At 39.1% G+C, this 27,968-nt stretch overlaps 1 protein-coding gene across 4 annotated transcripts in view; it reads left to right on the top strand.

The window, feature by feature from the left end:
* Positions 1-27,968, top strand: part of LOC113032772 (RNA-binding motif, single-stranded-interacting protein 3-like) — a 163,156-nt gene that overhangs the window by 98,856 nt on the left and 36,332 nt on the right. For all 4 annotated transcript variants that reach the window (XM_026185864.1, XM_026185863.1, XM_026185866.1 and 1 more), the window contains one exon: positions 2,179-2,270. In XM_026185864.1, the coding sequence (XP_026041649.1) occupies positions 2,179-2,270 (92 nt within the window). The remainder of the gene's footprint in view (positions 1-2,178; positions 2,271-27,968) is intronic.

The following is a 27,968-nucleotide window of genomic DNA, read 5'->3' as shown; positions in this document are numbered from 1 at the left end:
TCACGCAATTGCATCCAAGCTGTCTGACACACTGCAGACAGAAGTCTTTCTTTCCTTTTCCATTTTTTTTTTTTTTTTTTTTTTTTGACATCTCACTTAACTCGGCCCCATACCCAGTAAAAGAAAATTAGATTATTTTGTGTGCTCCTTCATTAGTCAATCTAGATTCACAGAGCTTCAAATTAAATGGATATCATTGTACATTTTACTTTTAACTTATTAATTTGACTTGAGCAAAGGTAACTTCAGCTGTTGCAAATGCTGCAGTAATTGTATGTTGCATGAGTTTTTGTCTTTTATATATACTGCAGAGACATTCAACACTGATCATTACTTAAGAATATATGTATGTATCTCTAGTGTTTTGTTTGAGAAGTCAGATACAATACAATGGAAGTAATTAGAAATACCAGCTTTTTTTAAAGATAATTCTGATTTCTGAATCATGGGGTTACTTAACCTTATTTCTTATTCTATTCTTTCTTTCTTATTCTATATGTTAAATTTGACCTTTTAAATACAGTTTTTCTTTTTTGTTTTTTTGCATATTCAAATTTCCTTTCTGAGAAATGTAACTGACAGCATACACATACAATACACTTTTCTTCAATGTAGAATTTTACTTTCATTATAAAAAATTATTAAACCTGACAATTTCTCCCAAACTGCAGTAAGTTACAGGATCCTCTCTCAACTGAAAATGTAGTAACTGTACACCCAATGTTGCTTGGCATATTTTAGCTTATCAAACAAAAACAGATGCAACAGATTTTATATAACATAACAAATGTCAGTTATTTGCTGGACAGTAGCTTTTTGGTTGATTTTTCATTTATAACCTGTGATCTATAATCTACTTCATAGTCAGTAACAACCCTTGTTGCACATTGTTTTTGATTTCTTTTTTGTGAGTTTCAATATTGACTTTTAGGGGCAGGGGAAAATCTATTAATTATCAAGCTATTTTGCATGGCAATACAGTGTAAATACCAGGAGACAAATAAATTTCTGTTAAATATGAATTTCTGTCTACATAGACAACAACAGATATGCGATTCTCATTCTCAGTTTATCACAGGTAATTGATATATTATCAGAAACCCATTGCATTTTTTTGCCAACTTGACCCCATTCAATTACAGACTGATATCAGACCCATAGCAGACTGTCTGTCTTATGGCAACGTATAAGGCGTGCTTTTAAAACAGTGTTGGTTCAGTGCTTGACAATCTAAAATGAGACAAACTGAAATGAGATCTTTATCTTCTTGGATAAAACAGATACTAACAAAGTTAAACTTTGGGGCACTGTGATAAACGTATGATACTATAATACTCAGCATATCAAGAACTGTTAAAAATCACAATAACATTGGATTGTGAGTGAAGTATTGCAGTAAGGTATTGTGAGATGCCCGGTGCTTCCCTCCTTTGAGGTGGATCAGCTAAACCTAAGTGACACTGGGTCATATAACAGGACAGTGGCAAATGTACAACAGAATGACTGAAAAAGAAAAGAGCCGAGGTGATGCAATGGCCTAGTCAAAGTCCAGACCTCAGCCTGGTTGAAATGCTGTGGCAGGACCTTAAAACAGTTGTGGACCACAGTGAAATGAAAGACACTGTAAAGAACACCGGACCAAAATTCCTCCACAGAGATGTGAGAGACTGATGGTGATATAGAAACTGTTTGCTTCAAATTGTTGCTGTGAAAGGTACTGAAGAACTTGGTTTTTCACAGACCTGCACAGAGCGCTGTTGAAGTTTTCTTTTTCACATAACTAATCTACAGAGACTGTACAGTGAGCAGCTTTTAGTAGTGTATTTCAGTGCTGTGTTGCACTGAAATACACTAAAAATCATTACAAAAACATGGATCATAAACATGGTATAGTTATTGTTGTATCACCAGTTTTCTTCTGTGCAAAAATGCATTCAAAGGGAGAACTAGCAGCTTTCATTAAATACGTGACCTGACTATATTTCGACATATTTATTGCATTAATGCACTGAAAACACAGCCTCAGGTCTGTGATAGAAATCAGTAGTGAGCTTCCTCAGCACTATTCAGAACTTTACCCATTCCTGATTATTTTTTAATCATTTTTTTCTTTCCTCCTTACCATCCTCCATCTTCCTGACACTTTCTGCATCTGTGTTACTTCTGTTGTGTGTACAGGGTATGGTTTTGTGGACTTCGACAGCCCTGCAGCAGCTCAGAAGGCTGTGGCCTCGCTCAAAGCCAGCGGAGTCCAGGCACAGATGGCAAAGGTAAGCTCCGTCACACGCTCCAGTCTGTGGTCTGATTAACTTGGCGGTGTTGGTGTTGATGAGGTGGTGTTGTAACTCCTGAAGAAAACGGATTATAATAGATGGTGAGATTACTTTTTTAATAGCTTGCGATGACATAAATGAGATGATCAAAACTTTTGCCGTGACCGCTTGGTTTACACGCGAGTAATACTTTTGGGTTGACTCGAGACTGACAGGTGCAGGTTTGCTTGAGTCGGTTTGAGATTACTGATCGAATTAGTCCTGGAGTTAATTTTTTCATGGCAAACAAACAAAATGACGCAGATTAAGGCTTGACTGCCTTCCTACATTCCCACAATCTTTCTTTACTTTTTGGTCTTATGTGGCCCTTTAGTAATGCTCTGTTTTATTTTCAAAAACGTGTGTGAAAGACAGATGAGATTAGAGAAAGTGGGTGTTTGTTAAATTTATATCCTTATGTTAGTATATCTTATAAGACTGCATAGTAGCAGGGAACACGCCTATCTTTCTTTTCTCTTAAGGAAAGCATGCAGGTTAATCTGCAGTGTGCGCATGTGTGCATGTTAGAGGACAACAATGCTGTGACGAAACTTGGACCTAACCAGCACAATCACATTATCCTGCCTGAGAGAAAGACAGAGAGACAGTGAATAGCCTGTCTTGTTTTCAGATTCATTAAAGCTGTATTGCTGCATACTTCCTTTTCTAAATGAGAGAGGAGTGCAATTAAAAATAGGCCAGTCTTCAGGCACCAAGAGCATCCCATTGAATTAAACAGCAGCAAGCCTTTGAGCCACCTTTGCCTTGCTCTTCTATTAAACCTCTTTTCATTAGACTTCCATCTCTTATTTTGTTCGTAACGGCTTAGGGGTGGTGGGTGGGGGGGTATTGGGATAGGGAGGAGCAGGGTTGATGTGTTTAGCTGTTATAGAGGGGAGAACCCTCGACTCCTTGGAGATTGAGTTCTCTGGAGGGATGGAACGGAGGGCAAAGAGTCCATTTCAAATGAAATTACAGACTTCTTCCAGTTTCATGAACTAATTATGCAGAAGAGCTGCTGACGTCCCACATAACTTTCCCAGATCAGTGAGCAGTAAATAAATCTTACAGTCTTAAAACACTGATGGAGGATGTTCCATCTCAAGCCTAACCTTGAACATTTTGTAAGTTGAGCAACTTTTTTTTTTAAATTAGAGAGACTGACAATTGAAAACTTATAGCAGTACAATGAGATTTTGTGTAGGCTAGCTGAGACGGTAAGCTTTGATGTTGCGTCTAATCTGCAAGATAGTTGAGTCTTTCAAACAAAGTGAAGGGCGGAGAGAGAGAGAGAGAGATGATCAGCTTGTTTTAAAGAGGGATGAAACATCTAAGACAAATATTACCTATTTTGGGGTTTCGGGATGTTTGGATAGCGTCACTACTGAGCCAGTGCTGGCCTTAAATGTCATAGCATCCAATCTGCAAAGATAAATCTAGCCAAGCATGCCATATGCATATTACGTTTAAATATCTGAAAACATATTCTGTGTTGAAAGCAATTGTTCAGATAAATAAAGGCAGGCTTATAATCCCATATTGAGAACATAAATGGTGTGGGATATTTCATGATGCTCCCTGAAGCTCTTTACGTACATTTTTCCTACTTGTATCAAAGTCTCATAGTGTTGATCTATGCAGCCTATACAGTATAAAAATTATATCTCACAACTTTATATTCTTATTTTATAGTTACTCCCAGCTACCAGGAAGCACAGAGGCTTACTATATTCTGATACAGTAAAAAGCATGAGATCTACTGCCTTTTAAAACTGATTGGAAGAGACTTGAACATAGTAACTGGGGATAGAATAGGTTTTGAGAGGAAGTACTATATCATTGACCTTGTTTGGAAGGATGAATAAAAAAAAAATGAATCTGTAGAGACAAGAAGAGCATGGAAATTGCTTATCTGTGGATCTGGTTCTTAAAATATCTTTTCTCTTTTCCTTTCTTTATATTAAAAAAAAGGAAAAGGCAAACATGATTGTGAATCTACAGATCCCAGGATCTAGGTTTTGCTTAACTTCCTCTGCAACGGTATAAATAGTTAAAAGTTGTGTTGTATAAAAAAACCACTTTTAAGAGCCATTGTTGGACAAATAAATCTACACGGGAGACGAGATGATATGTCATAGATGTAAGCATTTGTGCCTACAGGAGCTCAGAAGAGAAATGGACTACACCACATAATGCTTATAGCCATCCCTAGTGTTATCTGCGTGTTTGTTTAAATGCCGAACCAGCAGTTTGGTCAGTCAAGACAACGAATCAGAAATGTCAGACAGGTTTATACACATGACAGACGACAGAAACGAATCAATGGGCAGCAGGAAAACCAAACACGGGAACCATCATGCTGCATGTCAGATAATTTAAGAGATGTAGGGGGCTTGTGCTGAGAGGTTGCATTTAGGGCAAGACGCTGGAAATAGCTTAAAATAGAGCTGGAAGCAGCAGTATATGTCACAGTGTAAGCAGTCTGTGTTAGCCATGATTACAGTAACTTCCTGACATCACTCATGAATTAATTAGAGCACAGTTGAAGCAAGATTAGACTGCTAGTGTGTATATAACTGGATTTACTGCGAGAAACCTTTATCCATTAAACCCTGCAGCTTGCACTGACATCTTCTTTTGTAGCAGGTGCATGTTTTGGTTGTGAAATAAATGAGACGAGAAGAAAACACAGCAAGCCAAGATGAGAGAAGAGACAAGAAACTGTGTGTATGTGCGTGTGTCCTATACTCACTTCCTCAGTCTTCTTGGTAATTACTGTTGACCTGAAAGATGATTACTTCTACAGCTGTACTCCCTCACGCTCTCGCCAGCTCACTCACAGTTAGTTTTTCTGTCTCCCAGCCTCATTCTTGCTTTCTTTTTGTAAGAGTATCTGTAGGTTGAATCCCCCTAACATTATTACACAGAGTACAGCGAATGATTTAAATTCTAGCTCTGATTTTTAACCAATATGTGAATCGGTGCTTCTCTGCATTTTATGCACTACAAAATGTTTTGTGAAAAGCATGTGTAGCCCTGTAAGAACATTCAGCAATGTGAAAGTATTGAATATTAACATTCATATCAGGGCATTATTTTATTTTGCAAACACAAAATCACCTAAGCCCGTGTGTGTGTGTGTGTGTGTGTGTGTGCGCGCGCGTGTGTGTGGGTGGGTATATAATAACAGTTACACAGGGCCAAGGTCACTATGCTAATTAGAGAGATGGTACTACTGGCAGTGACACTTCACACCTCCCTCCCTTATTCTCTCCCTTCTTTCTTCTCCCCTCCACTTTGTCCTTGGCACCTCCTGTCTTTGTATTCACTTCTCTCTCTCTCTTTTTTAACCCCCAATCCCACCATTTAATCCTATTTTAGGGGTTGGTTTAGTTGCGCGCGCGCACACACACACACACACACACACACACACACACACACACACACACACACACACACACACACACACACACACACACACACACACACACACCCCTCCCCATTTCCTCTGTTGTACATTCCCCCCAAACCGTGTGTGTATGTGTGCAGCAGGTGCTGCAATGCCTCCTCCAGAGTCGTTAGTTACAGGGTTGAGAAAGGACAGTGTGTGAAGGGTAGAAAGAAAACGGGCACTCGTAAAGTTAACGACACTGGTTGACTGTCATTTATCTGCCTCTTTTTTTTTTCTTTTTCTTTCTTTCATTCTTTCTTACCTTTCTTCCTTCGCTCCCCCGGACTTTATTTACTGATATAAACGGTGTGTGCAAGCTTTCTTGCATGTGTACTGCTTTTATGTGGCTGTCTGTGTGTGTCTGACAGCTGAGGTTAGTGATGGGAAGACGTGGCCAGCAGGACCAACTGAGACATAAAATAAAGATGAACCAGACAAAAACACATACACAGGAAGACAAGAGCATTTCTTTTTCCCCCCACTCTGCTTCCTGCTTGTCTATCACTCTGTTACCCGTTTGTTTCTAACCTGTTTGTTTTTTTCCTCTTCTTTTTTTTCTTTCAGCCATTTGTTTGAGTGTATTTTTTATTTTGTCAGCCAGATATACAGTAATACACCTGAATACTTTCACCAGCCAGCACATATAATGTAAATGTTGGTGTTATTCTGCTTTGTAAAGAGCAGCCTGTGACTGAAAAGCCGAGTTTTAAATTGAAAACCCTGGGCTAGGTGATAATGGTAATGTTCCTTTCTTCTGTTGTAAAATCTGAAGTGACCCATCTCTTTAGAGGACTCTTCTTTTTATAAACTATGTAGATTATTTTTGAATACACAGCTATGACAAAGAAGGTTGTCTCTGTGCAGTTAAACAAAATGTATTTGGATTCTCTATTTGTGTTCAGAGATATCAACTATAATATTTCTATATTCTTTAAAAAAAAACATGCCATCAACTTGCATTGCAAGTTGCTCAGATCTGAGTGGTTAAGGATGTTATAAAGCTGAATTTACTGTCTTTTTGTTAGACCTGACAGCCCCTAGCCAAACAATAGCAGGAAGAGGACATTCAGGAGGAGGACAGAAAGGAAAATAGGAATGGGAGGGATCCTAGTGAGTGAAACCCAATCGAATTAAATGTAATCTGGCCTGAATGTGCACAACCATCAGCTGCTTTCCAATCATATTAACCCTGCATTACCATCCCTTGGCTTTGTGTGTGCGCGTGTATGTGCATGTGTCTTTTTATGTTAGTGTGCGTAGAGGGTGATGGGAGAGAGATGTAGGAGTTAAGTGGATAAGTGAGAAAACAAAAGAAAGAGATGGACTGGATGGGGGAGAGAGCGTGAGAGGCAGGGAGACTGAGAGGAAAATGAAGATGAATATAGGTGTTTGGGTGATTAATGCGCCGCTGTTGCATTGCTAATGAAAAAATATTTCTCATCATTACAGTAATCATGATAATTCCTAGTGACACACAACAGTTTCTTCATTTTACTGCTTTACTAAGTTGTGTATTATGCCATCAAAAAAGATTACTTACACAACAGTAAATGTTAGAGTACTGAAAACAGAACTGAAGTCTTTTAGTATATGAGCATAAAGAGTACACGAGAACACGTATACTGTTTTTGGTAGAGACCTTTATAAATCTGTATAATGTCAACGTTCTAGTTGAATAACAAAAATGGTAAACATTGAAGATGTTAATAAAAGATAAGTGACTCATTATCCGTTCGTGACATTTTTTTTCTCCCTCCTCAGTGTACAGTACCGCTAAAGGATAGATTGCAAGAACCTGAGGTTATTGAGCTTATGCAATATGCAGCCACGAAGAGCATTCTTTCGAAAGGCCCTGGCTCATAAATGCTTCATTAACAAAAGTAATATCAGTAAAATGCTCGCCTTTTTTGAGATGGCAGAGCAGGCAATAAAAACAGAGGATACTTTTTTCTTTTGTGGCAAACTTGTTGCTGCTTACACCAAATGCTGCGGCTTAGATAATGCAAATGCTGTCATGGGTTGTTCTGTACTGAGTCCTCCATAGGTCTTTTGATGAGACAACTGAAGAGGGGGTGTGTGTGTGTGTGTGTGTGTGTGTGTGTGTGTGTACACATATGTATGTATAGATCAAAGTCCCTGGTTGTTAACTTAAGTTATTAGCTTCATAACTTAATTTGCTATATGTTTTGTAGTCTCTGTGGGCAGCAGTAGTAGTTTTTCCCAGACATCTTACCTTCCTCACAGCAGATGGAGCCACATTTTTGATGTGGCTCCATACAACACATGCTCTTCCTGACACAACCTTCTTAGGGATTTGTTTCCTCCTATTCTCAAACTTGGGATCTATCGCCTGTTGTGTAAATGTACAAACCGCTGCACTATGAAGCTGGTGTAATGGCCAAGAAAAAGAATAGCAAGGTGCTTGTGACTGGGATAAATTGTTGGTTGGCCACTGATTGCACTGATTTATTTTCACATTTGGTGACCAATTGCAAGTATTTGTGGACCAAAGCGATTCCACAGGTGGGAGGCCACTTGTCTCTAAACAAGCACTATCTGACTCTGATGATTTGCAAATAATTGCCATCTGATTTATAAACGCAGCCAGTACATTGTAGTAAATCTGAGTCACTTTGAAAGAGAACTAAAATAGAGCGAGAGCGTCATGGAAATGGAATCAAGCTAACAATCATGTTTGCTAACATCAGTACAGGTTGGGGATGAATTTGAAGTTTGTCATGTTTAAGAAGACAGTCAGTAAAGGATGGATTCCCAAGCAAATGCACGATTTGTTTGGTGGTGAATGAAAGCATTACATCTTCATAGCCTCATATTTCAGCAATGGAATGCAATCAGCTACAGCAATAACATGTGAAATTATATTATTTTAGAGGAATTGCATAATACATTTCAAGCAATTTTCAGTCATTTTGGTAGAGTAAGATGCTTTTCAACTACTGAATGGCTCATTAAGAAAAACCCTTCAGATTTGGTTTCACCCCAGCATTACCCGCGAGAGAACGGAAAACAAAGACGAATGAGGGAAGTACTGCCATGAACAGAGGAGGGATGGAGTAGGCAGCTAGAGAGTGGGGGTGGTGCTTGGTTTGATGGAGCTGGGTTGAGAACAGCTCTATAAGGACAGAGATAACTGGAAAACACTATAAAATGCCTATCCTCACATTTTCTCCCTCTGTGGAATTAGCCTTTGAGTGGGCTGCTGGAGCGAGGGAGGGTGCGTGCGGTGATTGATGGAGGGAGGGAGTGGGAAGCCCAAACTGTAGCAAGGGAGGGTGGAGAGAGATGGAGTATATGTGGAGTGGGCAGCCTGAACTATGAGAGGGAGGAAGTATAAGAAGGAAATAAAAGGCTAGCAGAAAAGGAGGGTGTGAGGAAGAAAATGGTGGCGCTGCATTTACAATCTTTTTTTCCCCACACACTCAGTGGAATACATATGAGTGAAGTATATTAATGGCAGTGAGAGAGGCTGTGTGAAAGGTCCCTTTTTATGGGGACACTATTGCTTCTATTTTTTGATTGGCTGTTCGGTCCTCACATCTCTCATTGTTATTGGTGGCCAGGCACGTTCGTTGTTTGTCATTGGGCAGACAGCATAGTCGGCTAGGTTCGCAATCCGATGGCATAATTCAGCCATCGATCAAACTTTGTGGACAGCAGTAGCCAAACTGCTCCTCCAGACAGAGACAGAGCCTTTAGAGTGGAATATCACAAATCAAATGCTGTAACCTTTTAGTACGTCTGAGTCTGTACATGCCCACTGAAAACCAATGAAGCCTTTTCCTCTCGCTCTGCCATGCAGTCTGACTATTCTTCACTTATCTATTTTTTAAGTATTTATTCATTTCAATTACATATCTCCATTCTGCCTCTTCATTTAGAAAAATCTCTTCACTGAAATCCTTGAAGTCATTTGTGCTTGTTGATTTAGAGGGTGGTGCACAGAGTTGTGGTGATTATTGAGTTGGACACCTGCAATGCTTACCAGTTGCTGTTACCTGGATGCCTGGTGGCGATATCTTTGAGACTGATTACAGCTGATAATGACCACTCAGTGGGACGATAACATTTGAGTTGGGTGTCCTTGTAACATTTACTCAGATGAAGGATTTGTGGTTTCAGAGAAAATAATGGCACTTGTATGCTAGAGATGTATTGTGTTAATTACCTCAGCTCTTGGTCCTGTTGTATTTTTCTAATGATTATTTACAATGTGCAATTTCACACATGGAGGGTTTAGATATGTTATAGCTACTCCACCACATTTGTAATACAAGGTTCCAATTAAACTATACATAATAAATTGCAGTGAATTGTATGGCGCTAGTTGTAGTGTGAGTGGGGTTGTTAGCAACAATTATATAACAAGTACCTAAAGAAATCTTAATCTTTCTGTTGACAGTGTTATAAATACGTATGATTTATGACCTACACTTAATTTGAAAGGGTTTTCCAAATATATGCTAGTATCTCTTTTCAAGCCATTGGTTAGGACAGTTGAGAAAAACAACATGTTTGAAAGTGAGATGAAAGTTGTGTATTAAACAACACTACAGTGAAAATTGGCTAAATATAATAATAATGAATGCACTTGTAATTCTGTGTGTATTTATAGAAATAAAAAATGATCTATATGTATGTATATATGGAAACGTGTGTGTGTGTGTGTGTGTGTGTGTGGGGTGGGGGGTAGTCCATCGTAGTCAACATTTATTATTTTGCAGTCTGTTTCGCTCCTGTTGCATAAACTGTTCTTCGTCTGCATCATCTGTCTCTCGTTGCATATCCTTCAGGCAAACTTTAGCTGTTTAACATCTTCTCCAATTTTGACTGGAGCAAAAACATTGATAAAGAGTATTGCCCACTTAGCAGAATGATTGCTTGGAGTTTTGTAGAATTATCCTTGTGTCCCTGACACAAGTTTTCTTAAATCCCTTCCATTGCAATAGGTCATTCCATGATTATCTATTTCTTCTTTTCGCCATGTGAGGATGCACTAATGTTCTTATTATTATTCAAGTAAAAACTCAAGTTCCACTTAAGCTTAATAGTTAAGCTGTTTTGTGTAACAGAATCAGACTGCAGATTGTGTACTAATGCAGTGAAGCAACCCCAAACAGCATAACATTTCCGCCGCCATACTTCACAGCCGGTTTGACATTCTTGTACTGAAAAGTTCTTTGATCTGCACTCTGCGAGTTACTTGCAGTTTAGTGTGACCAAATGTTTCTGTTCTTGTAGACTTCTTTAGGCATCAAACAGTCTGTTCCAGAGAAGAGTGGGGCGGTGGAGGGTCACTTGCCAGACTCAAAGCTAGACAGAGCTTATTTTTGAAGGCCTTAGAGAGCTCTTTAGATCTTGGTGTAGTGATACCACATACCTCTATAGCAATGAAAACAACAGAATCAAGATGTCACAAGTTTTAATTATCCAGGGTCTATTTGTGTGGGGAGACCCAAACAGACATGGAGAAGATCTGTCGAGAGCGAAGTGAAGGCCGCCGGAATGACGTGGACCCAGCTGAAGAGAACGGCCCAGAACAGTCCGTTGCCGTGGTGTTGTTGCGGCCCTATGCTCCACCAGGAGTCTACAGGAAAATTGATTGATTGAGGGTCTATTTGTAACTCCTTAAGGAGGTTTGTATTTTTATGGCAAAATCCTCATAATTTGAGATCTGATTTATAGATTTTGTATTACAAAAATGTGCATCTCTTTTTAAAACCATATTTTTATACATACTTTAGGCTAACTTTTTTTCCTAATATTTTTGTATGAAGGACTTTGATATTTATCTTGATGAGGTCCTATAGAAACAAAATTGTACTTATTTTACTTACTGAAAGTATATGAGCCTTGTCATCTGTTTGATTGTATCTCTAGTTTATTGAAAAAGTTAGCAATTTAACATGGGATGTCCCCCAGGTTTCATTTCAAGATCTTTTTCTAGATACACACCAAATGCTTCAGATTTATATTGGATGCAAATATAAACAAAATGCAAATAGATTGTAGAGGTGGAACTTCAGTACAGACAAAATGATATATTAAATGTCAATGAATTTGTTTATATTAAAGCTGATATAATCAGTTCTGTAAATGTGCCAAGTTGAGTTAATGCTTGCTAAGGACATAAATAATGTTGCTCAGTATAAAAGAACCGTATGACCAGACTCCATCGTTATGACCTTTGGCTGGCTTAATTTGAGGGTGCAACTAAAAATGAAAATGACTGATAATGTCAAGAACTTTGAGAATCCTAATGACAGCCACTGGCTGTCCTTTTTCAGGAACGTTCACATTCTGACTAGAGAAAGGAAATTGGACATTAGCAACCAAAGTTCAGCATGAGGGTAAAAATTCCTGGCTCATCCTATGAATGTTAAATATAAGGGTGGTTGGCTCTCTGCTGCTATGCATACTATTATAATAAATCATATGTAATTGCTTCTGGTTTTTCCTTTGTGTGTGTGTGTGTGTGTGTGTGGAGTGTGAGTGTTGGTAGTGGGGTTATTATTAATTATTTCACTGCTTATTCCTGGTTATCAGATCCTATACATGCACAATTTGGGGTAATGCCCCTGAAATAGAAGACAGGCCAGGTTGTTGCGGCTGCTCCTAATGACGCAGCTTTAACAAGGTTCTGTCTCAGGAGGACACTAAACCTGCTCAGTTTGGACTGGGAGGGTTTAAGAACCCTTGTTAAGGCATAATGGCTTTGTAAGAGGGGAGGATGTGGTCTGTACATGTAAAATGAATAGATGAGTATGAGCCTGCCATCATGAGGTGTCCTTGGTAGAGGATATGATGGTAATTAGACTGCTGTTTTCTCAATGGTGTTCCTGTGATGAGACTATTTAAACTCTTGGTGCTGCGTGTGTAGGTGTGTAGTTCGGCAAGGGTGGGATGTGCGTATGTGTCTTCGCTTGAGTGTGTGTGAATGTGCGTATGTGTGACTGCCCTTTAGTGTTTGCTGACTCAGGCTGGTTTTCCCTTTCTAAAAGTAAATAACCTTGGCCCAACAAGCTGTCAGCTGGCCCCACTGTGCCCTCGTCCCGACATCAAAAGATGGCGAGAAAATCTCTACTCTCTCATCTTAGCTCCTCAGCAACACACACTGAAAACGCATCTTCACAACGACCACATACTGCAAATGAAGTTGCATCTTCAAAAGCCCATCTCCTGATGCAAAACGGCTGCAGCTGAAATTCTTTTTTATGCTTCCATGTTACATTAATTCCATTAAATGTCTCTACATGTGCTTTCTGTGTCTGTAACACAGACACTCTGCAGCCAGAGCCCTTGGTTCAAACTCTCACTCTTGAAGTTGAGAAAGAGGATCATTTGCTGTACTATGTTTTTCTCAGCGTGTAACATCTATGGCTTTTGTTGCTTTTCACAACAAAGCATAACAACTGAAAATGAAAAGGCAACATCTCAGTGAGAGAATCCCAATATTTAGTTTTGAAATGTGCTGTGTGACAGTGGTTTCTGTGTAGCCCAAATCAACAGAGCTGGGCCAAAAGAAAAATTTAAGAAGGGGATCAAGTTGGCAGTATTACAGATGTAAATAAAGTCAGTCACAGATTTGTTTTTATGTTTTGTCACTTGTAAGATTATAGTGCTGATTATGTTTCTAGTATTGCAGGTACACCAGTCCTTTCTATTAAAAAGAAACGGTTCGAATCATGTGCTTTAAAAAACAATATGGGGAAAAAACAATTCATGGTACCCAGTGTTTGTTCAGTTATTTTTACTTAATCAAAACAACCCAACAGCAGTGTGATTGTTGATTTATACTCCCTGTGGTGCAGAAAACTTTGGGGGGGGGGAAACAACACGTCACATTTTGGGGGGTTAATGGACACTGCTGTGTCTCTGGCCCTCTGTTTATTATTGTCACTTTGGCTTATTTCGTTACTCATTGGATTTCTCACTCCTCCTTGTTTTTCCTACACCTTTTCCCTCTCGTTTTGCTCCTCTGTCTCATTTTTTCTATCTTCCTGTCTCTCTCCCAAGCCAAACAGAGGTTAATCCCTCTGGTTTCAAATAGAGATAACCATGGCAACAGGCCACAGCTTTTGAGCTTTGGGTCTGTAGGACAAAGGCATTGATCAGGATGAAATAGTGTCATGTGAAAGCACAAAACACACAACTGGCAGATGTGTACACATGTTTGTGTGTTTGTATTGGGGCAAAAAAAAAAAAATCCTCTAGTGGCTGCTCAGTCACTCGTGTAGACTGTGTGAAAATGAAATATGCATTTGGTGTCTAAGTGTATTTCTGTTTTTAAAAAGTTGATAGACATGCTGAGAATTAAAGATAAGGTCAGAAGTATGCATTTTAGCTTAACATGTGTTTGGCACTGAAGAGCTAAGCTAACTTAAACTGCACAGAGTCCTTGAGAAAATGAAACCCCAGAACTCCATTAGAGCTGCTCAGTGGCCTCTTAAGGAAAAATGATCTGTGCAGGAAAGTAGGTGTGAATGTTTAAGAGTGAAATGATGGAAGTGCAACTATTAGATTAGATGCTAGTGCTTTGACCCAAATAACACTTTTCATTCAGGCCACTCTGATTGAATCACAGTTAGGAAAAATAAATATTCAAAGTTGTGGAGGAAAGTTGCACTAATGCTGTTTTCCTTTATTTTGATTGCCCTGAGATTAAACTTGCCTTCTTGCAGCACACAGTCATTCTCGCATACTCACGCACATACACATACTTGACCTTGATGGTTGGATTACAGCGAGACTGATGTAGTCAGAAGAGCAGAGTTGATGAAAAAGGTCTTTTATTGAAGTGTAAACCAGTATTTCTCTCCTCTTGAACTTTATAGCCGAGGCCAGCGGAAGGTGTGGGCGGATACAGACGGCTTAACCGTTATACAGCAAATCTACCAGCTCGTCAAAATTTCTGCTCCTTTCATAAAGTACTACAAGTGTTACATACCCTGGTATGACAGCCACATTTTTTTGACTTTTATGGCAATTCAATGAAGTTGAGAGTACGGTTGTAGCTCTTGCCTTAAAATCCTGCATTTATACTTTTTTCATGCATTTTCTCAAATGTTTTCATGAAGATGAAACGAATTAGATGGTATTTTTCCTGCACCAGTTTTCAAACGGCAGCCTCCTTTACACTTATGTATCTTGGCATTTTTACATGTAACATGAAATAATGGGGGGAACAAATACATCGTTGAATACCTCATCTTCTTTCAGAGTTTGATTCAGAACTCAGAAGCGTTTTAATCACTGCCAAGAGCACAAATCTTCTCTTCACTTGAATTTTTCAGGACCTTTTTTAAAAAAAAAAGATATTGTAGTTTCCTTTTAATTTGTTTTCTCTCTGGCTGTGGCTCTTCACTTCTTTTTCTAGTGCTTTGTCTGACAAGCTACATACCATTTAAGAAAAGGGGGGGGGGGGCAAAGGAAAAAAATGCATTTTAATAAGTTTGTCTGAAAACTTTCTTTATTAATTTTCGCTTTCCTTATCCGAGAAAGTGCTTCCTCAATGATAATCCAGCTATCCAGCAGGCCTTCTGGTTTATTGCATTTGTCTAATGAAATGCTCCAATACAGACAGACAATCAAGGAACAATTCAGTGAAAGAAAGAGATAGAGAGAGTGGGGGTGGAAGAGGTAATGTGTGAGTGAATTTAGGAGCTGAACTCCACTTTGTTTTAATCTGTTAAAGTGGTATTAAGAGTAGCAGAGTTACTGTGAAGGATGCAGACCATGTATCCAGGACTGCAGGCTTTGAATCTTTGATTTTCTTTGTAACTTTTCCCTGCATTTTACTGGCACACTGCAGGGTGTTACAAAGCTTAAATACTCCTGTGCAAAGTGCTGACTTTATTTAAAGAAAAAGAATGAAAACTGATGAAAAGTCCAGTAGCTATAATTGGTTATTGTTGCTTGTTAACACAAAACACTTGTTTTGCTCATTAGAGAACGTAGGGGCACAGTTAACAAATCAGCATTGTGTTGTAGTTTAGATATTTGACAATTTCAAGAATGATAATTACTATACTTAATATAAGCACTCAGGATCTGATCCTTCCTAAAAGATTTCCTGAAATAACATCAAAATGAGGAAAAAAGATGATTTAAGTGACTTTGAATTGGCAAAGGTTTACAGAGAATCTTCTGAAAATGAGAAGATATCCAGTGGACATCAGTTCTCTGGGTGAAAATGCCTTGTTGATGCCAGAATGAGATGACCGCTATGAACTGATAAGAATGCAACAGACAATACCTGCAGAGGAGCATCTGCTACAGCAGGAGAAGACCACAGCGTTCTGTTAGCTAATAGGAAAATGAGGCTGCATTTTGAACAACAAAATATTGGAAAACATCGCCCGATCTGATGAGTCTCGATTGCTGCAAGATTTGGATGGTAAGGTCTGAATTTGGCATAAAAAAAGTTGAAAGCGTGGCTCTGTCCTTAAACCACCACCTGGCAGGTGGTATAATAGTTTGGGGGATTGGTTTTGGGGTGGGGGTTGTTTGTTTTTTGGAACAGTTGTTGCTGACCATGTCCATGCCTTTAGTGTACCCATTTCCTGATGGCTGCTTCCAGAAGGATAAGGCTCACAAAGTACAAACCATCTCAAACTAGTTTCTTGAACTTTAATGGGCTCCACAGTCACCAGTAGAGGACCTTTGGCATGCAGTGGAATGGGATATTTGTATCATGGATGTGCAGCTGCTAAATCTGCAGCAGGTGTGATGTTGTGTTAATATGGACCAAAATCTCTGAGGTGTCCAGCTCCTTGTTGCCCCTGTGGCTCAGAGCAGTTCTAAAGGTTAAAGGGGTCCAGCCCAGAACTGGTAACATGTATATTTCACATGCGTTCTGCAGTCACGTGATAGATAATCATTGTCATCTATTTAAAATTTCTTTTTGCTCATCTCTTTTGTTTACCCATCACTTCCTCTCCAGAAGTTCTGCCTTGATCATTTGCAGTCAGTGTGACACCTCTGGGTGTGTGTTTGTCTATGTAGTTGTAATCATTAACAAATCCCTCTGAAGTAGCTTTAAACAGCCCTTCAAATGCTGACCCCAACCCACCACACACACATCGTTCCCCACCCCACATACTCAAAGGTGTTACATGCTCTATGTACCTGCAGAGTGACAGACAAGTCCTCGCCTTGGTTCCAGGTTGTATTAATCATTTAGATTGAGGATTTCCCCCGAGCCCATTCTTTCCTCAGGCAGACAGTATGACATCAGGCTGATGAGGCCTCGGATGACACAGACACATTCGTCAGACATACAAAAGATTTGTTTCAAAATCTCTGTTTTTATGAACATTTAAGTCTTAAAAATATCTTTGTTGTTCTATCTCGTGAGACTTGGAAGACTGTTGTTGTTGTTGTGAAATGTTTTATGTCCTTAACAGCATTTCAGTGTGCCCTATTTCTACTATAAAAGGTACAAATTCTTGATCCTTTTATTGTATATTGCATTATGTGAGGCTTTCAGAGTACTAGGTGCTGCTCTGTCACAACCGTGGCAGAAAAAAGAAGGTTTAACTCAAGGTTATTTTACTTTAGTTTTGTTTCTCCTTGTTTCTCAGCTCCTTCAAGAAGTTTTTCTTTGTCCAGTCGTTGGTTAGAGGTAAATGGCACAAGTGAAATTAATGGGAAAATATAGCTAGGGAAAATCACTGGAATCATTCGGTTAATATAAAACTGAGGCATAAAGAATGAAGAGGTTTTGTGTAAATTTAACAACGTGATTTTTCTCTGCCAGGCTTTTTACTTGGACTTCCTGAGTAGGAGAAGAAGCATAAACAGTTAGAAGCTAAATGTATTTGCTTCTTACTGACTTTTTGCAAATGCATCCACACGCAATCTCTAAAAGCACATGTCGCCAAAACACCACATAAAACCAAGACTGCAGAGAGACACACACACACAAAGTGGCAGGTGCATGAAAGTAAAATACTGCAGTGTGTGTCTGTGTGCAGTGGTATTAATTATACTGTGGGGACAAATTACACAATCACATTGTGAAGACATGTGTTTGGGGATAAACTCAAAGCTCCATTAGGCAAATCATTACATTTTAAGGTGAAGACTTAAGGTTTAATTTTAGGTTTGAGTTAGGATAAGGACTCGAACGAAGATATTGGTTGTGATTTAGGTTAGAGTCTGTCTTTAGGAAATGAAGTTAATGTAATGTCCTCTGAAGTGATGGAAACCTGACTCTGTGTGTGTGTGTGTGTGTGTGTGTGTGTGTGTGTGTGTGTGTGTGTGTGTGTGGGCCTGCTTCAGTGATCATCTGTCTGCATTCCAGGTAATTAGACTGGCCAACAGCTGAGTCCCATTAGTGTTGATTACAGCATTCAGTACTACAGAAGAGAAAGAAAGGGAGAACTAAATAGAGAGAAGTGTGTGTACAATGTGCACACAGGGTGGGCTGTGGAGGTGTTTGTGTGTATCATCCTTGTGCTTGGATTTTTGTGTTATAGTACTATCTTCCCATGGCTTATTACCTTGCGTTCTAGCAATCAGCTATAAGGAATTAATGTAACATTTGTTATACATTTTCTTTAAAAACTTCTCAAGGAGGATCCTCAAACTTTTTACCAGTCAGCTAAAAGCATAGTCTTAATCCCAACAGGGATCACTCACCTGTTTCTGCTGGCATCGCATAAGATGAGAAACTTGAGATGAAAAAGATTCAGCGCAGTGCCAGAAAGCAACAACAGCCACATAACCACAGGAAATGACACCACTTCTACTCAGCTGCTAGGAATCAGGCCCACACTCATAAGTTACATTTGTGTGGTCACTTTGAAGAATAAACAGCAACAACAACAAAAAAAGCAATATGACTGATGGAACGTTACATCTGGACCAGCGTTTTGTTTAGTCTATTGATGTTGCCTATCTCATGATTTCTGTTCTTATTTCAAATCACACCCAAGGGAAATTAAATTGCTCAACTTATGAAACCTTTTTGTCTGTATCCAGTCAAGGAAATGTTTACTTAATCCACACAAGGCTTTTCTGTCTGCATGTCCACCTACACTCTTTCTGTCTTCCTCTCCATGTACTTGTGTGTCTCTTTCTCCTCTGTCTGACCCTCCCTGATGGTTTCAGTGTCTCAGGATTGGGTGATTGATTCCAGCTCTGGGCGGCTGGAAGACGAGCAGCCTGCACACTGATGTGCAGCAGGAACTGCACTTTGTGACGAATTACTGGCCTTTTAATACACAGTAGAGACAGAGTGAGTAAAACATGAGAAGAGTGGAAGAAGCCATATTGAAATTGCAATGCCAGGACAGGGGAGAAGTCCAAGAAAAGAGGGAAAAGGAAACAAGTAAACATGTAAATTAATGGATAGATGGGTAAACGGATTAATCGCTTTATGTGTAACTGTGAGATCTTTGTGTGTGTGTGTGTAGCGCCAATTATCTAGAAAGGCATCTCCTAATGCTTGAAATGAGTCATACAGAGTGTGAAGATGCAGTGTTAGAAGCCTGTGGAAGAAAAAAACTGTCCTGTAATTGAATTAAACATTGAAACATAGTCAGTCTCTCACTTAGTCAAGAGTGATGCCATTTCTTTGAGTCATCAGGGTTTCTTTGCCACTTCACAGCCACTAGAGAGTCACAGAGTGGAAAACAGCTTTTCTACTTCTGAATATATTCTCATATGTCATCACTCGAAAAACCTTGAACTACAGTTTTAATGATCCTGGAACGTTACTGCAATCCTTTAAAGGTTAGCTAAGCTAATTGACCTTTTGTAGCCAATTAACCAGAGCAGAAAACTGGAATTTACAGAGTGCATGGATTTGTCTCGTTTTTATCTTATTTATTTTTGATTGAAAAATGTGTGTTTGGATGTTGAAAGCATGTGCCCCACTCACAGAAAGTTGATTCGGGTCATCTGGGCGCAGCGTTTTCAGTGGGAGAAGTCACTTGGATGAGTGATGAAACGTTTCTCCCTCTGAAAAACGCTTCGCCCAGATGACCCGAATCAACTTTTTGGGATTTTCTTACCTGGATGATTAAATAGGGCATGTGCCCTATTGCATATCAAACCCAATTCCCTCAAAATACTCACACATCCATTAGGAATAAATTGACATGTAGTTGGAATTGCAAAGCAGTTTAATATGTGTGGGTGGCGTATCAAAAGCGTTAGAATTACTACAAAAGATACATCCCATGTATCGCTACAGCTGGGTAAAATGGCATCTTGCATAGACAATTTTTTAATGATCTGTCTGTTACAGACACATAAACACACGTAACTTAGAAGCAGCTGCAGCTGCCATTGCTACGATAATATGTACTGACCAGAGACTAAATGATGATGTAATCAGTATCCAGTGTTGATTTCAGTGAGCTTCCAGTCATGTCGAAGATGTAGAAAAGTGTATATCTCCATGGCTAATGAAACCCTGGGGATTTCAGGGTTTAGGGTTCATAAAGTATTTATGGTATGTTCATTAAGTATTGATTAAGCCGTTAGAGAGCATTTAGACACTCAGACAATCATTATGAAAGATTAGAACTTAAGGAAGAGCAAGATGAAAGAAGTTAGAAATGCAGATGGCGAGAGCTGGCCATGAGAGATGAAGGAAAATGACACAGAAGCAGAGAAAAGTGGAAGGAGGACGGGAAAAGAATGAGAAGGGAGAGGAGGGAAATTTCTGCCCTTTAAATATTAATTAAGCATTCAGATAGTGTTTTAGACTGCAAGGCTACCATTATAGGAGATTCGGTTTTAATCTGAGCAGAGAGGAGCAGCAAATAGCAAGTAGGGGAAAAAAGGAGAGAAAAGGGGGAGGATGAACAGATTGGAGGAGGTTAGAGCATTGGAAGGAGGTGAGTGAAGGAGAAGTAAGAATGGATGGATTAGGTAAAACGGAAGACTCAACACATAATGCTTTCTCAAATCAGCCTGCTTCTGGTTGAAAGTGGTCAGCTGTCTGTTTTCAAAGCGTTTCTGTCTACACTGTTTTTCTTCATCTTTCCTTCCATACATGTTCAATTCCTGCTCATTTCTTTAAGGGTCGTGGGAGGTAATAAAGTGTTAGTTCTGATGTGAAGTGTTGGGATTTCAGATATGAGCTGAATTGCGGAGAAAAGTGATGCTCGAGTACCGTCTCAGCTCATGCAGATTGACACGCAGACTGATCTGGCATTTCTCACAGATATTTAACCGTTGCTTTGCCCTCGCTTTACCCTCCAGCTCCTCAGCAGGTGCCTTTGCCTTGCAGTGTAGGAGCATTAGAGGCATAGACCTGTTATAATAATGCAGCAATGAGGTTTAATGGGGCTGAAAACACTGGCTGACTAGCTGGCAGGCAGGCTACCCAGTCAGAGAGAGGCACAGTTGGTGTGAAGCAGCTTCCAGCTTGCGACAGATGTTACAACGAGAGAGAGCGAGTGAGACATAGAGAATGATGTGGGGACAGAGGAAGAGAGAAGTGAGTCATTTGCAACATGCAGAGTGAGAGATCACTGTGAAGTAACTTTGTGCAAACAGCAACTTTAAGCAAAGTCAAGTAGAGTTCATTCACGTGTGGGTGCTCCAGAGCACCTTAGCTCATATCCCACTTGCAGTGCAAATGCACAGGTTGTGCAGAAATCTGTTTTGAAAGGAGGTATTGTAGTAAAATTTAAATTGTGACAGTAAAACATTACATTGCCCCCATTGATTTTCATGCTCATCTTCCACGAGATTTCCCCCGATGGAGCCAATAAGAATGATGGAAAGAGAGCCTAAAATTTTTAGGCACGAAAGACATAAATTTAGAAGAATAGTAGTGAGGTTATGACTTCCACCTTGTTTTTTCTGCATTCATTCCCCTTGTTAGAGAAATTACAAACTATATGTAAAATGTGTGCCTAAACAGCTGACCCAGTTTTTTTTTCTGAAATTGGCGAACTGCTGAAAGATACTGTATAAGACACATGATGACCAAACTGACCACAGGGTTAGGAAATTTTCTGGTTTACCATTTAATCTTTTAGTGGTTTGCAAACAGCAGGAGAGGGGTTCTGTCAGTGGTACCACAGTAAGAGTAATGCACAGCATAGACTCTGCAGCTTATTTGTTTGAATGACAGAAATTCAGACTTTCAACAGTCTAATTGCTGTGTTTTAGTTTCCTCTGCGATTTCTCTAGTGGTTTCCTGTAACTTGGATGTGCAGCGATAGAGTTTTGCAGCTTTCTCCCTTATTAGCTTTGGAGTGTTTCACTGCTGAATCTTCTCTTGGGTTTTTACAGTTTAGAGAGCCTTAAAACTGGTTGTGCATTGTAACAATTTTTCACATAGCTATATAAATCCACTGGACATGTTATATTAAGGCTTTGGTTGACAAATAATAATAGAGCCTGGCTGATGTAGGATTTTTAAGATCGATGTGATACCGATATTAGATGATTTAAAAATCTGGAAATCTGATATATTAGCCAATTTTTTTTCCTTTCAGACAAAGGAAACATGACCAGATTTCTCAGTTATGTGTAGTTATTTATTTAATGATTTATGCTCTGCCGAACTCTGATTGGATTAGCTTTGGTTGCATAAATGGCATTCCAAAAGGGAAGTTGCAGAGTGCCTTCTGGTGGACAAACTATGCAACATCAACATAAAATGTTTGAGGATATTTTTTTTTTCATGTCTATTTGATCTTTATTAAATTTTCATCTATTGCCTGTTATAAATGCACACACCAATATTTTGGCTAATAGCTAATATCACCCAACAATATTGGCCTGCCAGTATTATTGGTAGATTATTTCTTCAAAATCAAAGCTCTGTGTTGAAGCAAAAATTGATTTTTCTGTGTTATTTTCATTACTAGTAAACTCACGGTATCGTCAGACACACATGTTTGTTTGTTTGAATCATAATAAAAGATCCTTGAGATCATCTTTGTGTGGCGATAACATTTTTAACCACTTTAAAACTCAGGTGCCCGCATTAACATACTCATTCTTTTTCTTTATAATGGGCATGAAGACATCAACCCCTGTCCTTACTGTGCTTCCAGTGTCTGTGACAAATTACAGGAAAGAAAAATGGAAACTGTGCCACTCCACAGTAAGTGGACCCAGTGGCTCTGTTATGCTATAGAAGGAATTTCTTTGGAATGGTTTGGGAACCGTCCCACCACCATCATCAAGAAAAGGGTGGGGGGAAGGTAGATGCAAATCAATACAAACTTGCTTTAGTGACCACCGTTATCATATGTTTTAGATTTCTTTCATGACTGAAATTGTCTCTTCTAGGATGGGGCTCAAAGGGTCATTGAATGGTTTAATCGGCATGAAAATTATGTGAAAAATATGTGAATTGTATGCCTTCATGGTGACCTTGGTAAAGAAGATTTCTCAGAACAATTCTGTCTCAGAATAGTTTCGTATTTCTCTGCAGTAGACCCAAACCATGCTCACAGCACATCATAGCCACTGGCTCCCCAAGGTTTAGAGATCAGCAGTTTGGGTGTGTGTACATGTGTTTGTGTGTGAATACCTTTGTGTTTATGCAATAAAAGAGCTACCTGATGAGCCTGTCTTTAAATCTAAATGTTTTCTTCATCCACTGAAGTCTTTTCTTTGCATGCACCAGAGATGCTTGGAAAGTGGGAGACCCAAGCTTGGCAGACTGTGACCGAAGCAATCTATGCAATCAGTGACTCAGAATCAGCAGAACGAGTTCAGTGAAGAAGTCTGAAATATTTTACCTTTCTTTCTAACATCTGAATATATCTCTCCATCAGCAAGGGTTTTCCTTTGGCTGAGTGTCCAATGTAAGATGACATAATTGTCTTCCCACACAGAGCCTCTGACTTTGGACATACTCCTTTACATTTGCGTGCATGTTTCTGTGCGCTCCCATTTATAAAAGCAGTGACAGACGAAAGAAGCAACATCAAAGCTGCAGAATTTTACAGCTGTAGTATCTGTCATTGCTTTCAGAGTCATCTCCCTGAAAGAGTTACATCACTGAAATCATCAAAGTCTTGTGCTCGCTTCAGACCTGTGTAAATTGTAGTTTCTCTGCTTTTCAAGACAGACCTTATTAAAATGTTTTCATGATGAGATCACAGTGTTTCAAGTCTGTCTTAAAACTACGGTCAGGTGGCCGTATGGACATAGAAACAGACTTTTTTTGGGCTATATTCATTGGTCTCTTTCAAACAAGGAGGACCCCTTGGTGATAGGGCTGTTCGATATAATGATATATATCGGATGACGATATAAAAACGTCGTTTATCTCCAAAAAGATGATTCTGTTCATCTGGACGTAGCGTTTTGTGGGAGAAACGTTTCGTCACTCATCCAAGTGACTTCTTCAGTCTCAGCTGACAGCAGGTTTCCCCAATCTTATAAACAGTACATTTGCATAATGACTGAAACCAGCCCACTGAGGGAACAATGGGCTGGGAGGTCAGTTCCTTAATCTTAATTATGCAAATTCTCATGACCATTGATCAACAACCACTGACCAAAACCCACTGATCAAAGACCACTGATCAATGGCCATGAATACCATTCACAGATTTGGGGAATGGCTGCAATCACAGCATTATAAGATGGCAAAAGATGTACCCTTAGGTACGTAAATGGCCTCCTTGACTCCACGCTCAAACCAGCTTTCCTCCCTGTCCAAGATGTGTACTTCCTCATCCTTGAAAGAGTGTTCACTGGCCTGGGCTGTGCGATATGACCAAAATCTCATATCCCGATATAAGAATTCTATCGTCCCGATAACGATATAAATCACAAAAATGTAACATTTACTGTAAATTCTGTGAATCTCGGGCAGCTCGACTTGCGTGAAGTGTTTCCAGCTGGCCGTCACGTACCTGGAGTCGAGTGTTTTAACTGATGCATGAAACGATACATTTTTAGACATAAGTTGTAACACTCTACTGTAACACCGTACATGATTTTCAGACTGACAGAACTTAAATGTTAAATGGCTGCTTGATTCAGTAGATGGCAATTATTTAGTCAAATAAGAAAAATAAGTAGTAATTATTTTTGCAAAGAGCAATGTTGGTTTTCTTTGCTGTATAATAAAGCTTTATTTGTAATTGGTCTTTATAGGTTATAATCATAGCCATTATTAACTTGCTCTCCAGATTTTTCAGTAATTTGCAGAGGAATGGTCACTTTGAAGACTCTTAGTCAGGTTTGTTGTACACTGTAACACAGAAACAGCACTAATGACTGTTACTAATGATCTTGTCGCGGTCTTCGACAGTGTTTGTCCTGCTTGAGCTGAGTGAAACATTTAGTATAGTTAGTTGCATTATTTCACTACAGATACTAGAACACAACACTTAAGCAAATGCAAAGCTTTGATTTGTACTTTTGTTAAAGCTGGGACTGATGCTTTTCACCTTATGCTTCCCTTATGTACAATGATTAGAAAACACTTCAGTTCAGGTGATATAATTATTGCTCTACAGTGTAAAGCCAGATTACAAAAATCAATTAAACTCCAGGCATGGACATGTTTAGTTTTCTGCTTTTACTTTCTAACTAATTATTTTTGTCAAGCTTGTGTCCTTCAACACAAACATTAACCATAGCCATGACTGCCTATCGTGGATGTGGAGCCTATCCCAGCTATCATAGGTCGAGAAGCAGGGCACACCGCTGGACAGGTCGCAGGGCTAGGGGCTGGTTCCCTGTTTAAATCCAGAATTGAATTTAAAATATTTACTTTCACCTACAAGGCCTGAATGGTCATGCCCCATCCTGTCTCAAAGACTTCCTAGTACCATGTTCACTGTTGGGCCACAGGCCTAATTGTGGTTCTTAGAACTTACCCTAACATTCAGCTATTAGGGTTTGGGAGACAAACTCCATCTTTACTTGATGAACTTGCTGGACTTCTGTTTTTACTCACCATGTGTTTACAGTATATGCCAATGTTTATATTGTAGGATCTTTACCTTTACATTATAAAGCACCTTAAGACGAATATTATTGCTGTGAACTGTTGCTTCAGAGATAAAATTGTGTTGAATTACAGCATGTTACATGCTACACACTGAATTATTTTTGCATTATAACAGCAGAATTGTTACATATAAATGAGTAGTGACACTATTTATGTTATGAAATGTCTTGTAGACTCTGGAGACACTTATCCTTGCTGATTGTGTCAAAATGCATTTTAGTTTAGAAAAAGCCAAGAACAGAAATTGTAGGTTTTATAGTGGTCATGAGTCAAATCTGCCCTCATGATTTGTAAGATATTACCAAGCTTAAAGTGGATATGTACATAAGCATTGCATAAGCATTAGATTACAGCAGTTGTGAGTTATGAAACATCACAGAACCATTTACAGCATCAACAGAAACTCTTGGGGACTGTCTAATAATATTCATGAAATACGGAAGTAATAGATTGAAATCATGTTGTTATGGACCGTGCATGTATTGTACTTAATCGTTTGTTTAAAAAAAAAAAATACCACTCTGTCAGACCATTTTCTAGATTCAATGCTATTTTAATTTGTAAGCACCACACACACAGGCTTTGGTCTCCTGCGGAGGATCATTTCAGTGGAGCGCTGCCAAGCAGAGCAAAAAATAATTGAAGTATACTAGTATAACTAACTGAGAAGCACATAAGGAGGAGGTTCCTTCATTCCCCTGGAAAAATTTAATACATCTCTGTTAACATTTATGAATCTGGAGGGGGTTTCCTTATTGCTTCTGGGGTCTGAGCATGAAGTGAATGTTCTGCCTTTTCAATGAAATTTTTATTCCCGTTTGCAAAGATATGCTTCTTCTAGAGTTAAATTCACAGATGTTGCAGTGGAGTGTTCAGTCATAAACATGGAAACAAACAGCTTAACATTTAATGCATTTATTGCTGGAAAACCAGATTTGGGGGAAGCAAAATAGTCAGCTTCTGAACCTTTTACACAAAACGCAGTGTTAAGTCAACGTCTATTTTCCATTTCCATCACTTTATATTTGTAACACATTTTAAGAAGCTAAATTATTATGAATGAATAGATGAAATGGTTATTTTCCTGTAACATAATATTTTACCCATTTTCTCTATTGATGAGCAGCCATTTTACTGGCTTAAGTTTGAGAGAATTAAGAGTTAAGTCCTGAGTCACCTCTCATTTCATATTTTCTGAGGAAAATAGGAAACAGGTGTAGGGATTTACTGAAATCTGTAAACAGAAGACAAAATTGTGACAAGCTTGAAAGTTAATATTTGGTATGGCTCTGCAGAGGCCAATCCATGACTGATAGTGTGTGTGCGTGTGCGTGTGTGTGTGTTTAAATCTGAACTTGCTGCACTGGCAGTAAGTTTGAGATCATTGTTATGCTAAAACTGAAGCCACAGCCAATTTCGGGATGGTACTGTATCAAAATCTGGCCGTACCTTTCTGTGTTCATAATTCCATTACTTTCAACAAGCCGTCGACACCACTAGCTGGAATGGAGACACTCACCGTTGTACACCTCTGAACATACTGACGACATGCGGCCTGTTACTGACTTTCTGTCCAGTGGAGTGATGATTTGGCACACCTCAGATTTTTCTCTTCGTTTCCCTTCTTTAAAAATGGCTCCTTGCACTGACACCATTTCTGATGAGTCCTCTGTGAACAGTAGATGGATTACCTGAAGGTCCTGAATTTTGTTTCTATTTCTTAAGGACATGACTTCCTCCAATTGTCCAGTTTCCTCAGATACTTTTTTTTTTTTTGGGAGCACACATTGCACACCATGCTAATAGATGATAAATTTGCATGTAATAGCTCTTTGGGGAATCACCTTGTTGGTACAAAATACAGTTTTATGCCCTTCAAGCTGTTACAATTTTTCATATACTCCACTAATCAGAGGGTACCACCATGTTTATTGCAGCAGGCTGCTACCAGATAAGTGCCTAAACATACAAATTTAAAAGTGGTTGTTTGCCAAGTTGCCTGTTAGATGTAGACAGAAGGCACAACACTGGCTCACTTGTTTAGTTTGATTCCTTTATGCTTGAACATTCATGTCATTTTTAAGTGGCTTAAAAAACATTCCTAAGAAAAGGTGAAGTACAAGGACTGGACTGAAAATTTGTGAAAAAACAGCCACTGTCCACTTTTGAAACTTTGAAAGACCCTCAAGAAAGCCTCGTTGCTCAAAACCACTTTAAAAAACAACAAGTACATCTG

Source organism: Astatotilapia calliptera, chromosome 11, assembly GCF_900246225.1.
Source record: "Astatotilapia calliptera chromosome 11, fAstCal1.2, whole genome shotgun sequence".
Taxonomy (NCBI): Eukaryota; Metazoa; Chordata; class Actinopteri; order Cichliformes; family Cichlidae; genus Astatotilapia; species Astatotilapia calliptera.
This window is presented reverse-complemented; position numbering and strand designations above follow the sequence as displayed.